Genomic DNA, 17,768 nt, shown 5'->3' on the forward strand with positions numbered 1-17,768 from the left:
GTGTATATATTACAAAATTCAAACAATTTTGCACAGAAACAAAGTAATTATAATGGTAGCATCTCTGAGAAAAAGGCAGTATGGTCTTCTTGCTAGGGCATTAATAAATCATAAAACTGGTATTCTTTGCACACATCAGGGTTCCCTCTTAGAACTTACTATCAATAGACTACAAAGAGAAGGGATCAGAAGAAAAGTAAACAAATTTCAAATTTAACAATGTTATATTGCTGTGTGCTTTTCTGTACATACCTTTCAAGAGCAACTTGTCACATGATGTCCATAAAGCTCACTATTCACATTTCATGTAGAGGATGTACAGTAAACATTTTTTTTTTTAATCTTATTTCCTTTGCTCTATATCTGAATGAGCTCCTGGTCTCTTACTTGTGCTGGTATAAAGTTTTGCACCTTCCAGTGTTTTAGACAGTCCTTTCTACAGTCTGATCTTTATCAAAAGCATTGTATCTTGAAGACTTATCTGCAGGTACACATCTCTACCCCAAGTAACACTAGTTCCTTCCCCCTCCCCATCCCCACTCTGGCTTATAGTATATTTTTCATTTTTGTTTTGCTCTTGTAACCCTTGTCCCTTGTTTCTAAATTTCCCCCCATTTTCTTGGTAAATGTCAGGCGCAGAATTTGTCTCAAAATTGGTGAAAGTAATAAAGTTGGGACTTGAAATAAAAGAAGGATTTTTTGGGACAGACATGAGCAAAACCAGTTTGGTAGTTACAGGTTATCCTGCCTTAAGCAGGAATCCAAGTTGCAGCAGTATGGCTTCTCCAATATTGCTTCAGCTACCAGCCTGGAATTTCCTTTTGGCTTTTCTTGGCATGGTGATTTGACAACATGGGATGTATTTTATCAGTGTATTGAAGTGAAGGGGTTTCTTCCTACAGAAGACATAAAAGGATTGAAGAAGATTGAACTCAAGATTATGGAATGCCTGTGTATTTATATTTAGAGATACTGTAAATACAAACTTTATTCACATTGTATTAACAGAATAGGATATTTAAAATATTGAAACTGAAAGAAACAGGAAGTTTTATCTATTGTGACAAGCTCATAACAATGTAACTTTCTCTTGTAAATACTTCACAAAATCCATGCATTTCTGTGTTTTCACACTTACACAATTCTTTTTTTCTAAAACCAGAAAAAAGCCTCCAAAAATGTATTATTTTTTGTAGCCTGCTGCTATATAACAACATTGAATTAAGTTGCCATTTCCCTTGAAAAAGTGACTAAATGGTGATACTCGCTCAGCTGGCAAATCTGCTGTAGTATGTTCTATTGTGTCTATCTTAATAGCTTTATAAATCATTATTACTTAGTACTGTAAAGGCAATAAAGGTCTTGAAGCACAAAGAATAAATGTGACTTGCACATCTTCTCAGTGACTGATGAAGTTTGGATGACATAATCTTTACTTCCAGCATACACACAAGAAGAACTTGACCAAACTCCTGTATTTCTGACTCTACTTGCAAAGCTTATAGTTAGCATAGAAGAAAAAAAATGCTTGAAGTAACTTAAGTACTTAACCTGTGATATAGCTGGCTTGAATTCACAGTAGATTTCAGTGAAACTGTGGTTCACACAGCTAACTGGAGAAGCCTAGTTGGGAGAAAAATGTTAGTGCTTCTATGGGGAAATTGGATTCTTTTTTCCAGTAATATATCCCTTGGAAGTAGGTATGGTCAGAAACAATACCATGTGGCGTTGGAAAACCTTAGTTTTTCTTTCATTGTGCTTGTTAGTTCTTCAGTCTTAGGTGAGTGAATAAACCAATTGCTGCCCTGAGTCTAGCCTTGTATACTGAAGTTCTATTTTCAGATATACAGAGGTTTTTCTGAAAACACTACACTTTTTTCATAAGAATTCTTAAAACTGGCAATCCTTTTTTCTCCAGTATTCAGAAAGGTTGATGCAGGTAACAGAATAGAAAGAAAGCAAAACTTTTAGTATGCCTATAAAAGGATGCAACAGCCATGTTAAAAGGCAACTTCCATGGAAAATATTTTGTACTAGAGTATAATTGGGATAGTCTTAAAGTATCAGTAAAATATTTTTATTGCGTTAAAGAATGTTCAACAAAACCCCACACCACAAAAACCTTAAGGCAAAGAAAAAGATAGTTTGACTTCTGGAAGTTGCAACCATGTACTTCCTTTGCAGAAGTGTTTTTTTAATTATTTGGTACAATGGTAGCTATAATTTTTTATTTCATTCTGCAATTCTCAGATAAAGCACAGCAATTTTACTATTTTGAGCACAATAAACACACTTAAAGGGAACATTAATCTGTAATACTTCTTTCTTTTTGTTAATGTGACCATTAAAAAAAAAAAACAAAAAAACAGATCTCCTGAGACAGTCTGGAAGCAGTACAGGTTGTCACAGAAAATTGAGTGTAGTAATATTTGCCCTGCTTTTTGGCATATGTGTTTAATTTCTTATCTCAAAAGCTTTTAGACATTTATTTTGCTGTAGGTCACCAAAGACTCACTTTTCTCATTCTTACATTAGTGTGATTGGTCTGTACCGGTTCCTCAACCCACAGATTGTGTTTATGGACTAGGCAGACTGTGTAGCGATGACAAGAAATATGTTGCAGCAGGTTTTAAGAGACTGAGCCCTAGTTGTGATTGACCTGGTCTTGGGTATTTTCATTACGTGTCTAAAAGGCAACGTCATCCATGCTCCTCTGAGGCTTTTAGGTTGGATGTGCCATATATACCATGCTAATGTGATCAGTCTTCTCTGGGGGCTTATGTTAATATCCTGATGTCACAAATGAAAATGTGGTCAGTGGTCCCCTCTGTACCTGTGCTTGTAGGTAGGCTATCTGCAGAAATCCAGAACGGGAACAGCAGGCCTGTTGTTGCAAGTTGGGGTTGAAGTGCCTCGGAAGGATAAAGTTAGGTTGATACCTTTTGAGCTCACTTGTCTCTGTAAGGCTGGCTCAAGCAAATGCCAGTAGTCACTAGGTTGGCTAGCAGCTATGATATTTTTCTTTAAAAAATAAAAAAATGAAAAAAGGGAGTCAGCATTTATATTCACTGATGTTAATGAATTGAGGCATCCCCAGTGGTGAGTAGGTAATGTGCATAGAGGAAATGACACATGCAGTGTATTCCAAAAACCCACTATTGTTAACTGAGAACAAAGGCTACCCTCCAGAGTATATTGCAGTTACTGTCATATTCCCACTGACAAAGGGACAGCCTGTCTTAAATTTTGTGCAGTTTTAGTATTCTAATGCATTATTAACATACAAAACCCTTCCACTTTCAACTATGTTGCTAAGGAAATTATTATATCAAAATACATTTCAATGTATTTAAGCTTTCTCTACAGCAATTTTCAATGTTATGTATAAATCTTACCTTGATGGTAAGAAGCAATGTGACGGTTGGGGGGGAGGGCAATTGGTTGGTTTGTGAAAGATTTAAAATAAAAAAGCAGAAATATTATGCAGGGACATCTGATTTTTTTTTTTATTTTTTTTTTTTTGCCAAAAATGGTGATGCTTTTGTTCTTTTGCATGTTAAGAACATCACAGAACGGTTGGGGTTGGCAGGGACCTTAAAGATCATCTAGTTTTACACCCCCTGCCGTGGGCAAGGACGCCTTCCACCAGCCCAGGTTGCTCCAAGCCCCGTCCAGCCTGGCCTTGAGCATCCCAGGGATGGGGCACCAACAGCTGCTCTGGGCAGCCTGGTCCAGTGCCTCACCACTCTTGTAGTGAAGAACTTCTTCCTTTATATCTAAGCATATGATAAAATAAATGTGTGTTCTCTGAAAGAAAATAGTACTGTTGCAGTGCCTAACTCTGTAAACATTCTTTTTCCACAAATATTTTAAAGAATAATAAAGCCTGTTCGTCTGCAAAGGGAAATGAGCTGAAATAGGCATGGAATTCTTGAAACCTGAAAGATAGTACCTGTATTTGGCTCACTGCTTTCTGTCTCGTGGTGTAAGTACTTGGCAGACCTGCTAACTTAACTTTTTGTTGCTGAAGTGTTACATAACGTGTGGGGGAGTTCCTGTCAGAAGGTAATTAAATGTACTGGATTTAAACACTTATTTCCTATTATCCTTTGCCATGGACTTGCAGTTAATGTTTAACAGAATAACTGGCTTTTATTCATCACTTTTGTACAATATGTGCAATGCTGTGTTATGTAGATGCATTATGTCAGGGTAAAACATTTCTTTTCTCAAATGTACGAAGAAGCAGGTTTTTTTATTATGAACCGTTGCTACAAGGAACTACAGTAACCAAAATTTTTGTGGCTTAAGCCAAATGTTCACTTAAATAACTGAGAAGTCCATCACAAATGGTATTCTGTTGCTTTTGTTTTTCTAGTGACAGCGATGAGGAAAAATCAAGAAGAGGTAAATCTCCTAAAGCTGAATTTAAAGATGAAGAAGAGACCGTGACAACAAAACACATTCATATTACACAAGCTACGGAAACTACTACCACCCGACACAAACGCACAGCAAATCCTTCAAAAACCATTGACTTGGGAGCAGCAGCACATTATACAGGGGATAAAGCAAGTCCAGAACAGAGTGTTGCTGCTCATACTGCACAGCCAACAGCAAAGGTGAGACAGACAATAAAACATGATTTTGGAAACTGTTTTCTTCTAAACACAGACAGTTTCTGGTTTAGGGTCAAATTTTTGTTATGCAGCCTTCAAGGGAACTATTATCAAAAATGGGGTTTTCAAAGGCTGTGGAACAGTTTAATTGTAATTAATTATGTGATTGGTTTAAGATGTTGAATTTTTTAAATATAGTCATTACCATGTTTTACTCTCTTTAGGAAAGCAAAGAGAAAATCTTGGCCTGAAGTGTGAAGGATTCTCTGAACCTGCACACTTATTGAAAAGTTATCAAATTCATGTTATTGTAAAAAAAAAAAACAAACAAAAAACACCAAACTGAGCCACTAGCTTTTCAGTATGTGGTTTCGAATTTAGCTATGCTCCAGTGATTGTTAGCCTGAAAGCCAGATCTGCCATCTCTCCAAAGCAAAAGAAAACAAATAAACCTCCAAAAAACCAGACAGCTTCTCAAGGTCATTTAAGACGAGTGATGATATCATGAGATGAGATCTGTTGTGTAATTTCTTCTTCAGGCTTCCGTACCCTCTAGCAGCAAGTCATCTAGTGACCTGGTTGATCTGTTGTTTGATGGATCTAGCCAGCCAGTTTCAACAGGTAGGCGCGTTTTGATTTTTATTTTCTTAATGCATATTTTGTACTGATTCTGAGGCTAAGCTTGTTTGTTGTTATCTATATAAAGTAGTAGAAAAATTGAGAAATGAATGCTCAGAAAATTTATAGAGCGGCCTGGAACCTTTTGTAGCAAGGTAGTGTATGTGCTATTGCACAGGACTAATAAATGTTAGCAGCACAAAGATTAAATGCCAGGTCAGTCTGTCAGAAACTGTGTTTGTAATGCAGTTATTTATAATTAACTCTAAAAGCAAGTGCAAGCCATTCAAATTCAGGCGTTTCCCATAGTGCAGTTCAAAGGCTATGCAGCGGGAGATGGATGATCTTCATATAACCTGGCATCTAAAGTATATGGCAAACTTGTTTCTTTTTAGCTTATTTTGTCTTGGCACTTGGTTGATCCCAGCCCTAATACCAAAATGAAATTGCTACCTAAAGGTAAAATGATTGTTCTAAAACACATCCCTTTGCTCTCTAAATATGCAGTTGAATTTTAAGTCCGTTAACCTTTGTATGGGCTTACCCTTATGCAGCTTCCCTTTAGGAGTGTGTTAAATTCCAGTGCATTGCATACAGGATTGATAGAGGAGTTCAGGGGTTTGGTCATTTGCTTTTCAAAACCTAAAACTTTAAAGACTTACTGTTGTGCTTACAGGTTCGTAATAGCAACAGTTTTGATTGTGGCTAGCGTGGAATAGAAAAGGGATTTCCATGCTGCTGTGGTCTAATGGCACAGTTGGGAGTGAGGTAACTGTGGGCAGAGTTTTAGTTTAGAGTTCACTTTGAATAGCAAATAAAATATGAGCATGTGCTTTTTCATAGATAGAAACCTCTCACGTAACTTCTCTCCATTCCAAATAAACAAATTCTCTTATATGGTGTCACTCACGTTGGTAGAAGTGTGTGTGTATCTTGGGGATGACAGACATTCAGCTCCAGTCTTTGTTTTAAAGACAATGTAAAATCACCAAAAAATGGCAGTCCAGAGTGGCTGGAGGTCCACATGTGTGGCAGTGTGGTTGTTTTCATGCATCTGTAAAGACTACTCTGACTTCTCTCTGAAGTTACGCCACTTCTGGGTGTACTGTAGTGGGAACCCCTGTAATACGTCACAGTAGGTATCTTTATTAGAATGTATAAGCAAAGCCAGTATTACAAACGCTCTGTGCGACACAGTTCCTTTCATCACTAGGCTACCAAAACGCTACCTCTGTAAGTATAAAATACACCAAAACTCTATTGATGGGGAGAGAAATTGTCACGGTAATTTAGTCTCAAAGATGTGTCTCAATCTTATTTTTCTTATTTCTGGTAGATCTTTAAAACTTTGTTCACTTTTATCTTTAGTAAAGTAGATAAAGTTTACATGTCTGTTCTGAAATATGCGTTAATTCTAAATGGTTAAGAAACAAAATTCATTTCATGCACCTGTTCTTTCATGCACAAATGCCCCCAGATTTAAGGAACAAATTTTTTTTCATTATTTTCTATTTTAGTAACTCCATATACAAAGGTGTTCACTGTATATTGGAGTTACCACAGTTCCATGGAATTTTAAGAGCCTGGATCAGAACCACTACCCCAAATCAATACTGAAGCTTCTCCTATCCAATTATTGTGGGAAAAGAGATTAAAGCATTTTTTGGTTTATTTAAATACATATGAGTATGTTTTTATTTTTGTGTATAAAAACAAAATCACGTGGAGAATAGATGTTTCCACTTCAAAGTGAGCCTTCTCACACTTGAAACAGAACTATGGCAGCTTCCATATTACAGTGTATTTGAATCTTTCATCAGTTTGGTTCTTTGCTGTAGTAAGCCTTTTTTCTTTTTGCCTTTTTTCTTCTTTTTCCAAAGCAGCATTTAGAAATGGTGTTGAGAAGAGACATATTACTAGCTGGTCCTGCTAAATAACCTCTTTGCTGACCTGGGAAGGCAGATGGAAAGGGTTCATTTGTAGTGACAGATCTCGCATGGGAATCTTTGAGGATAGCTCATGTTGAGAAGATTAGCACTGTCCTTCACGTGCAGGTCACTTGTTATGACCACTGTTCCTTGCAGCACAGGGTGTGGGAACATTCCCAGTGTCAGGCAAGGCACAGGGAAAGGGTCAGATGCAGCCTTTGATCTGTCTTGTGAAGCAACTGGCAGGGAAGTCATGTGAATTCAGGGAACTCAGAATTTGCTTATCTATGTATTTTCAGGTGCTGAGATGTGGAATAAGGTTGGTGAGGCTTGGGGGGGTTACACATTACTACAGAAACACAGTTTGTACATGAGGGGGGGCGGTTGGTTGCCATAAAGGAACAATCAGTTTGAGAAGGCATAGAATCCGTGATTAGACCTGCTGGAAGGAATTTTTTGTTGTTACTGGAGATGAGGTTCTTTAATCTTAGCTGGTGATACCTTTCTTTAGAGTGCTACTGCATTCAGCTTAAGCTCTGCCAACTCTCTGTGAAACTGTTTCATTTGAAAACAGGCAATAGAGGTGGAGGAAAAGTTGACTTGACTGAAAATGTTAAGGAGTTATTTTGGGTTTGAACCCAGTTCTGTTGTTAGAAGTAAATTAATCTCCAGATACTTTATCAAACAGCCCAGGGATAATAGGTGTAGCATGAGAGCACTAGTTTTGGGGTTTTTTTGAGGATGTGGTTGACAGTATGTTATCTGTCTTACTCTCTTTCCCTATAAACTCAAACCACTAACCTGTTCTGAACTCTGTAAGGACACATGTAATGAAGAAAATTATGTCAAAATGTTTGTTGCAGTAGGCAGAGTAAACATGATCTGGACAGGTTTTTTAGTTTGATCTTTCACTGGCTTATCTTACCCTTTTTCATTCTTAGGTTGCAGTCAGTATAAAACTTGTATATAAACCTATTTAAGATGCTTATTAGACCAGTTCAGAACTTGTATTGAAGTAATTTCTTAACTTTGTGTGAAATCTTCCTCCCTCTTGAAAAGGAGGTAAAAGGATTTCAGTAGTGCTATATTTTGAAAAGTCAGAGAGACCATCCTTGCATTCCCTTCTCACGTTTGATATCATATGCTACATGCTCGGCAAGTAAAGATATTTCCCCTTGGAAGAACAGTTGCCTTCCTGGCAATGTCTACAGTAAAGTAACATTAAAAAGAAATACAAGTACACATGTATTAGAAAGTGAATGGTTCCTTTTATTACTGCTAGCCATTTATTAAAAAGGAGATGGTTCTAGTTTAATTAACCCAGTTGAGAGTAGCAGATGGGGCAGAATGTCTTGCAGCGATAAGACAATTCAGAAATGGCACCAGATGTTGGAAGCTGTCCCTGGTGGTGTTTGAGTGCAGCACAGATGTTCCAGTCCCACCTGGCTAGTTTCTAAGCACTGCAGGCTAAGCAGCTGTGATGTAACCTATATAATGTATGCATAACACTAAAAGCAAAATAATTGAACTGCTGCAGCTTCTTCTAAGGGTGGGACTGCTTGGAGGTGAAATCTTTGAGGACAAACAATTAAGGTCAACTTAGCTTTCTCTGGTCAGTGGAATACTTATTTAAAAGCAGTATCAACAATAATCAGATTATTTTTCTTTGTAAACTTTGTGTGTGTGTGTTTAAAAAAAAAACAAACCAGCTTTCCAATATAGTTCTTAAATCTTTCTTCTGTTTTTATACCTTGGCTGTATTTTTAGTGAAAAATTGTTACTGTGCTGTATCCAGAAGTTAATAATTTATATGCTGTATATAAATGTCTGGTTGAAAAACTTAATGTTTCTGCTGTAGAAAGGAAGCAAACTTATAAAAAATGAACACAAATGCAAGCTCTGTCCTTGAAATCCCAATTCAAGATCATTGCAGAATCATTCATGCTTTAAGTAACACAAAAACTAAATATAAGGCGACATGTGATTTTTCATAGCAAGCATAATAAATTAACTTTTATACAATAAGAATGTTTGGCTTTTATATATTATGCTTCCCAAGTTTTAATTTTACAAACTGCCAAACTAGTAGCATCCCTCAGTATTTAAAAACTTGTTAGCCTTCTTAATATTTCTAAATGCATTTTAAAACTTAAAAACTTGCGTCTTTTAGTTCTTCCCTAGGAAAACAAAATTCCAAGATCTGCAAAGCAGTTGGAAATAATCCAGTTTATTGTTGCTCAGGCTTGTATAAATATAGTATGGTGATGAACAGGAAAAACAGTGCCGACTTAAGGAGCAGAATCAATAAATCCATTTTACTGAATACGGAGCAGCTTTTAATCGTAAATCCTGCATGTAGTTGTTGCAATGGATCTTTGCACAATCCTGTAACAGCATTTGCCTTCCTTCTGTTTCTAGGTGGATCAACTGACCCATTTGGAGGATTTGCTGATTTTAGTTCAGCTGCTGCTTCAGCAAGTTTCCCATCATCACAAGGTAGGATTAATTTACAGATTGAGATGCTGTTTAAGGGCAGAAAGAGGGGAAGAGATGCCACATGGCATTATTGAAAGTTACTTCCCTTTCCAGGGCAGACTGTGTTCATGTACCATGAGTGCTGTATTTGAGTAAGGAAGACACCTATTGTCTGGCACAGCACACGTCTCATTGGACCTGAAACTTTTCATGAATTTTATTAAAGAAAAATGTTAGTAGGAGTTAAAAATACATCACTGTTCATCTAGTAATATAATAGAAGCATATAATACAACTTAAAGCATACCTCTGAGTCTAGTTTTGAAATGCACTGAAATATTATGTTACTTTTGGAGTGGAAAAGTAAAATCTGAAATAAACAAGTGTGGGTCTGAATGCTAGCTGAAGAGCACTCAATAACCAATTGAATAAAGAGCCTACCTAGCACATCCCAGTTTTGCAATCGTGGGCAAGGAGCTATATTAATTTGAGTTCTACAGCAATGAATGCTTCAAGGTGACAGTATTTGTGTTTCAAAAATGATTGGAAAATTGGCTGTAGTGATAGGACCATTCACGTTAATAATCATCATAGTCTTCCCAGTGTTTTATGTAAGGTTATTCAGCTATTATATTTGCAATAAAAAGCAGTCATTTTTCTAATACTTCAACTAACAGTTTGTAAGTTTTTCAGATACAGGTAGTTATTAATTATTTTTTAAAAGTTAGCTGATCTGGTGGGATAAAAAGACTTGCTTCATGTGCTTGATAGTCTGGTTTGCTTGCTTGTGATAATGCTGCGAACTGGAATGTTGTTAGAAGGGTTTTATGCTGTTTTTTTATAGTTACTGGACATTGCAGAGGGTCCAGATCAGTCTTAAGAATTTTAATGTTATGGGCAGGACAGTAAATTAAATGGGTGAATTGAACAAAACCAAAAGATGGGATTATGTTCAGTGGAGAATAGCAGCCCACCTTGTGCTAGAAAAAGAAGAGTCCCTGAAGATCTCCTCGGCAACCTTCCTTTTGGTGGTGTGCTTTTGGAAGCTTACAGCGCTACCCAGACAGAACAGTGCTGCAGACAAGCACGGAGTAGAGGGAGCTGGCTGGCTATCTTTTGTGCGGTTAATTTGGGTAGTAGTGGTATTGGTGACTGGGGGTTCTCAGCCAGGGTGCAGGATTAAGTCCAAAATATGAAAAGAGTAGCAAAAAGGTTGATCAGCAAATCGACCTGTGAGTCAGCTTTTAGTCAGCATGTTTATATCTCCTCCTCTGTTTTGCTGTGTTAGGAGAGCTGTACTGGGCATCGATTAGTTCATATACCTTTAATTTGCTTGGCAGGAAAGAACTGCTCTAATTTTTTCACAGGCTTTCTTATTCAAAACCAAGTTGTTTTGCAAACAGAAAGCCTCCTACTATGCAAATAATTTCTGTGTTAATACAGTCTAAACTGATACAATCCTTTATCTGCATTAACATGATTAATCTATTCCAATCACCATTATGCAAGGGACAAGGAGTCCTGTGAAATGATTAATCATTCCTGAACAGCATAAGCCCCTCTAGAAATCTTTTCCTTCTTGATTAATCATCTTTGAAGTTGTACTGAAGGGGCAAAATGTGATCCCTTTTACCCCCGCTTCCATTATTGGTGCTCAGTGCACAGGTCTGAACATAGAAGGAGCACACTCAGCATTTACTTATCTATCAGGAATATTTAAAGTAGGTTTTAATTTTTAATATGTGATACTAATTGAAACATTCTAATATAGCCCCTCTTTGTGAGGGAGATCAAAGCAAACGTTCGAGTAAGGCCCTAAGCTAATGGATATTAGTCCAGTTTTGTGCACTGAAGTTATTGGCAATACTTGGATTTTGTGAACAGATTTACTCTCCTTCTATTCGTTAAATTCTAATGTATTGGAAAAGTTAAAAAAATGAATAAATGTTGAAGGTGTATATTGATGAATATTTACATGAAGTGTAAAAGACTACTGTAGTTACCTTTTGAGTGGGTAGAACACGGTTGTAGAAAATTGCTATGGATGGCCAGCGTTGAAGTAGCCGTCGTATAGGTTAGGAAGTGGAAACTGGCACCGCATTCATCAGTGTTTGAGTCTTCATTCACTCATCTAAAGAAATTCAAGGGATGATTTAACTGTTCGTTAGAACTCAAAGTACATTTCATATGGTAATGATGCTGCTTGTGATTTAGCTAAAGTACCAAAAGTATATCAGTGACATAATCAAAAAGCTGACCTGTACAATGGCCCAAACTTGGAACACGATTCACTGTGTAGCAATGAGAGCTGTTTAAATGGTGTTGCTTTATTTTTAGCATCTCATATAGATGTTTTTGTAAGCTTTTCTTCCCCTATCACTCCTGCAAAGTAACCCTTTTCTTGTTAATAGAAAGGGAGATAACATCTCCTCCCATTTGACTCAAAGGTTACAACATACTCTCAGTTCACTGGTTTGTGTCTCTGGACATCTGTGATCCTGAAATAGGTACCCTTGCAGTTGTCTGCAAACCGCTTATACTGTTAGTCTCTTCACAGTAAGATACAGAGAGAGCTGTAAGTTGCTGATTTACTTTATATGTTTGTCTACAAAAACCCCGGTATATTGAAATGAAACAAAGCTTAAGTGGTGAACTAAGAATTCAGCAAAGCTTCTGCTGAGAGAATCGCTAGATCCAAGACTGAATTTCTGCTTCAAGGCAAAGCATTTAGGTCAGGATTCAAATATAAAAAACGTAATGTGTTTTACGTGAGTGCTTCATGGGATGGGAAGAAATTATTTCATACCACCTCAAATAAGAATTTTCCTGGCAACCTGCTTCCAAAGTTCTGGGTTTCATTCTCTGCAGCATTGTTCAATACAAAGATCTATTAATTGTATATAACCAAATTCTGAAGTAGTCGTCTTTGTTTTATTGTGATGGAATTTGATTTATCAAGCAGCTCATTCCTGATAACTTTTCTCTTGGCAAATACCAGAGTGCTGAAATAGGAAGTGGATAAATTATCAAAGTTCCAGGTGGTGTTTTGACTAGAGCCTCCAATCTACCCTCCTAAGTTATCTTTTGAGTTGTATTTCAACTAAAGAAAACCTGTCCCTACTTGTCCTGCATCCACAGGTGACATGTTATCAAACATCCTTCTACTTTCTGTGCATAGATATTCCATATTTCCTTTGCTACCTTGTAAAAATTGTTGGAATATTCATGAGAGGGAATGATGTCCAGATGGAGGTTCTACCTGCAGATGTTAATCTGGACGGACACAGATCAGCTCTCATTTGTTTCAGTTCATAGAGTGTGGCATTTGCTCAGTGTCTTTCTCTTAAGTCTTCTGCCTTTCTTCTCTCTGTCTTCCTTTTTCTCACACTGTCACCTTCAGGTACAGCAACAAGTGGAAATGGTGACTTTGGTGACTGGAGTGCCTTCAACCAAGCTTCTCCTTGTCCCAGTGCTTCATCTGGCGAGCTCTTCAGCAGCACGGCACAGCAGCCAGCTATAGAGCTCTTCAGCTCACAGCCATCTTCTGGACAGCCTCCAACTGCTTCAAATTCTACCGATCTTTTTGATTTGATGGGCCCCTCTCAGACAACCATGACCTCTTCACAAAGTATGAATTTCTCTATGATGAGCTCCAATGCTGTGGGCATCAGTTTACCCATGTCAAGGTCACAGGTACGCTGCTATTTGTACAGTTTGCTAATGACCTTCCTTAATTAAATCTTTTGCCTTCTCCTTAATCACAAAAGTGAAAATTAAATCTGTTCCATTCCTGGAACCCATACCTAGTCACTCAGAAGTGATCAGCATTTTGTAAGAAAGTTTTGTCCAAAAATGTTTGAGTAGCCTCCTAAAAAGGTGTCAAATGTTCTTGAAAAGCCTCCTTTTATAAGTTAGTGTTCTCTGAGATGGTCTTCATTGTTCTGTGCTTTGTTGGGGAAGACCAAGTTGGTATTTTAAACCTTAAAGCCAGCCTCCAGAGAATGTTACAGGTTTCCAGCCTTAAGTAGATGGAGGGGACGACTGGTCTGTTCGCCAAAACACAGAAGGTGCCTGCTTCAGTGGAGAGTGTTTTTGGAAACCATAACAGGTCAGCGTGGTGTTAGGAGGCAAAAAACAGTATGTTTGAGTCAGATCTTGACTGCAGATGATTACTGTCATTCCACATATTGATATGAGAGCTTGATGCTAGCTTAAAAAAAGACTCTTTTAACCCACTAATGGTGTAACAGCACACGGCAACACTGCTTTGGAAGCGCTGAAGTTCATAGCTTAAAAATCTCATTGGCTTTTTGTTGTCTTCTGTGGAAAAATTAACACTTACTGTATAGTCCTGATTCTTACTGGTGATTTTTTTTCAAGCATATTCCAACAAACTTTTCTTTTTTAGCCACTGCAAAGCATGAACACTATGATGCCGAAGCCTAACCCTCTTTATAATGCAAGCACAGAGATGGTCCAGAAGAATGCAAGCAAAACTCTACCCTCAACTTGGTCAGATCCCAGTGTAAATATCAGTTTGGACAATTTAGTACCTGGGATGCAGCCTTCCAAACCCCAGCAGCCATCACTTAATACCATGATGCAGCAACAAAGTGAGTGATTATTGCACTGTTTTGCATGTGTGCTGAGTCCTGTGTGTGTTCACTAGGTTGTCCTTGAGCTGGTGTATTCTGTCAATTACTGTTTTCCTATATTTAGTCATAACTGTTTCTTAAAATACTGTGATGGTTCTGACAAGTGGTATTTTCTAAATGGAGACTGACATACTAGGAGACTGTGTGCATGTTTTCACTGTAGTTTGCGCCATTGTTGTACCTTGATTTCAGGCTTCCTAATCTCTAGCACTTCTCTAGAATATGCATAGTAGCTTGTATTGTTATAAAATGCATTTGAAATGTTTATAAAAGTTTTCTGAGTCTTCACATAGAAACAGGGAAATGAGCAAAATAGCTATGGTTTTGGCCATCATATATTTGCTCATGGCAGTTACCACATCAGTTTCTTAAAACGCATGAGCACTTTCAGCATCACATTCTGATTAACGATTTTTGCATCCTGTTCTCTTCTTTGCAGATATGCAACAACCGATGAATGTCATGACTCAAAACTTTGCAGCAGTGAACCTCAATCCTCAGCCCAACATGATGCCTGTTCGACCCCAGACAAGCCCACTGATGGGAGGGCCCGTTCCTGCAGGGATGGGAATGCCCAGTGTGATGTCAGGTACGATGGGAATGACCTCCGTGGGACCCATGCATATGATCAACCAGGGAATGATGGGATTAAGCGTGAACATGGGAGTGCCGGCTACAGGAATAGGTTTGACAGGCACAATAGGAATGGGGTTACCCAGTATCCCTATGACCTCTCTGACTCCTGGGACTGTGCAACCCAAGCAAGATGCCTTTGCAAATTTTGCCAATTTTAGCAAATAAAGATTGTAAAATAAATAAATAAAATGAAATAAGAATAAAATCAATGGGCAGAGTGAATGAAGGATTTTTAGCTGCACAAATATAGCTGGGAACGGGATGGAAAACACTGATCAATACTTTTTTTTTTTTTCTTCTTTATCAGTTAAAGTGTCTACATAAAGAACCAAAAGCTATTTTCTAAGTGTTGAAATAACTAGTGTTCAAATTCTGGAGAGGTGAAAGGTTCTTCGAAGGAATGTGTTAGATGATTTTGCAAAATAATTTGTATTGAGACCATAAAAAACCTTTCCTACATAGAAGAACCAATTTTAACTTTGAGACTTGATGGAAGACTGGAATTGCGGGTTGGGTAAAAATGTTTGAATCTAATTTTATACTTTTCTTTTTTCTTGAAGAGCTTGACTTTCTTTTTCCCTCCTCTCCCTGATCGCTTTGTCATAATTGGATCATTCCTTTTACTACCGCTGAGTCCACAATTGAAGTCACTCAAGTACTATGATCAGTTTTTTATAAGAATATATATTTTTGTCCAAAAATGGCTTACATATGTGATTATGGCTAATTCAAAGGGACCTGGAATGTATATATACTTTTGCTAATGTTCCAGCCACACTGCTATATTACCCAAATTTTTATTGTAAAAATCCTCTCTTAGCAATTTGGTGATCAAAGGATTTTTGGAGTCTTAACATGCTTCTAATGTTATAACTGATATCCTGTGCAAGTCTGGGAGAAGCTTTTTCCAAGACTGCTGGAAGGTTTCCTTTCAGAAAACTCCAGAAAATGCACTTCCTTGCAATTCTTTTACAGTGGCACTTGGCATCCTTTGTACCACCAGTATCCCTATGGAGCCACTGGTCTAGGGCATTGGCAGCAGTCAAAAAGCAAAAATAATTACTTTTTGCATCGTTACAAAAAAATAACATGAATTACACTTAAGTTGTGTAAATCTATAACCCTGCCTAATCCAACAGCATTGGATCTTAGCTTTTATACAACACTTGGTGATTCTTTTGTGTAAATATGGCATTAGCAGCTGTGGAATCCAATAGAGGAGTAAAAAAATATATATATTAATAAAGGAAACCTGTAGCAGTCAAAGATTTTACTGATTTACTGAAAACAAAAGAATGAATTGAAGTTTTTGAGGTTTTTGTTTTTCCTTCTGTAATTCTGCATTTAAGTTCACATGAATCATGATTCTAGAATCTGGAATACAAAGGCATTGTTATATTCACAAGCTGGGAATATTGTTAAGAATAAGCACTATACTATAGGTATGAAATTTATTGCCTCCCTTTTCTTATGTTGGATTTCTTTTTTATTATTAAATTGATAAAACTTTGTTTCCATTGTATTCATAATGTTCTGTTATACATAACATTAAAATGTTCATTAAAATCAATGTTGGGCTGCTTTTCCTTTCATTTCATTTGACGTTTATGAGAGCATTTGGGAAAAAAAATAATTATAATTTGGGCAAAGTAATTTTTATAAATAATTTAAAATTGTTTAATGACTTCTTATCTGAAGCCTTTCCTATCTGGCTCTACTGTTAGGAATTAAAAATGAAGCAGGCAAGATATCCTGACCCGCTCCAGCCTTGCTAATGCTCCATCTACAACATTTCTAATTAGGCAGAAATTCATGTACTTCAGCTAAGTGGTAATGAAAAGTGATTCATTTGCTGAATAAGAGATGAGAGTGAGTGTAATTAGCTGACTGCGGTTTTTAATCTTTCAACAATTCAATGTGTTTAAATTAGTTTCAAAGAATAGGAGCTTTCAAGTGTTGTTACATCAAAGTAATCAAGGCAGGCTTTAACGGCTGAGTAGGGCGATCGCTCTGGTTCCTGTTCTGAAACCTTTAAACTTATTTGGAATAATCATCTTCGAAACCTCTTGTTCTAGCAGATGGGAAGCCTCAAACTGGTTCAATACATGTAAAATTGTGGTGGGAAGAAAGCTGGTTCCTAGGGTGGTAGATGGGTGGCAAGGAAAACGAAACCTGTAATCGGTGTTGCGCTCTCAGTCGCGCTGAAGGGTGCAGTGCTTCTCGGTAGTCTTTAGAAGGTTTTCTGAGGAGCAGATATTCATAATGCTGGCCTTTTAAAGTAAGTCCAGCTGCTTAAATAATCAGCTTGCAGTTGAAAGATCGTGTCCTTGTTTAGGTTGCTCACATCTCTTCAGAGGGAACCCGTGATTTAGCTTCTAATCAAGAGATTAATTATAATGAAGCATATTTGTCAGGGGTTAGAATAATTCCAGTGGAAAACATATGGTCAGTTCAGAGTGGATCTCTGTGATTGCGGCCGTTATATCTTAGCCAAGGGAACAGAGGCTTACGGAGCAGTTGTGGTACTGCACTGATTCATTGCCCCTGCCATACATTGTTCATCCCACAGATCAATATCCTAATTATGAGGAAGGTTGTACGGAATGTGAAAGTAAGTTTTTTCAGCCAGCCAGGATGTCTGCAGGTAGATGAGAACTAAGTCCTTTGAACCAAAACAAACATCGGAAAAGAAAACCAAGAAAGATTCTTCAGAACGTGGGCCAAGAGCATCCCCATGCCGCTTCAGCCTGCAGTGGTGAGAGCCTGTTGCATGGAAGTTTTATCCCGTTCTCCCCCAGTTAAAGGACCTGGATCATGGGTAGCAGTGCCTAGCAGAA

At 37.5% G+C, this 17,768-nt stretch overlaps 1 protein-coding gene across 2 annotated transcripts in view; it reads left to right on the top strand.

Moving 5' to 3' along the window:
• Nucleotides 1-16,501, top strand: part of CLINT1 (clathrin interactor 1) — a 52,630-nt gene extending 36,129 nt beyond the window's left edge. For both annotated transcript variants that reach the window (XM_080398553.1, XM_080398552.1), the window contains 6 exons: nt 4,379-4,622; nt 5,159-5,240; nt 9,584-9,661; nt 13,041-13,333; nt 14,049-14,253; nt 14,735-16,501. In XM_080398553.1, the coding sequence (XP_080254679.1) occupies nt 4,379-4,622; nt 5,159-5,240; nt 9,584-9,661; nt 13,041-13,333; nt 14,049-14,253; nt 14,735-15,096 (1,264 nt within the window). In that variant the 3' untranslated portion in view covers nt 15,097-16,501. The remainder of the gene's footprint in view (nt 1-4,378; nt 4,623-5,158; nt 5,241-9,583; nt 9,662-13,040; nt 13,334-14,048; nt 14,254-14,734) is intronic.
• Nucleotides 16,502-17,768: the final 1,267 nt, after the last annotated feature.

Source organism: Falco punctatus (genome assembly GCF_963210335.1).
Source record: "Falco punctatus genome assembly, chromosome: 8".
Classification (NCBI taxonomy): domain Eukaryota; kingdom Metazoa; phylum Chordata; class Aves; order Falconiformes; family Falconidae; genus Falco; species Falco punctatus.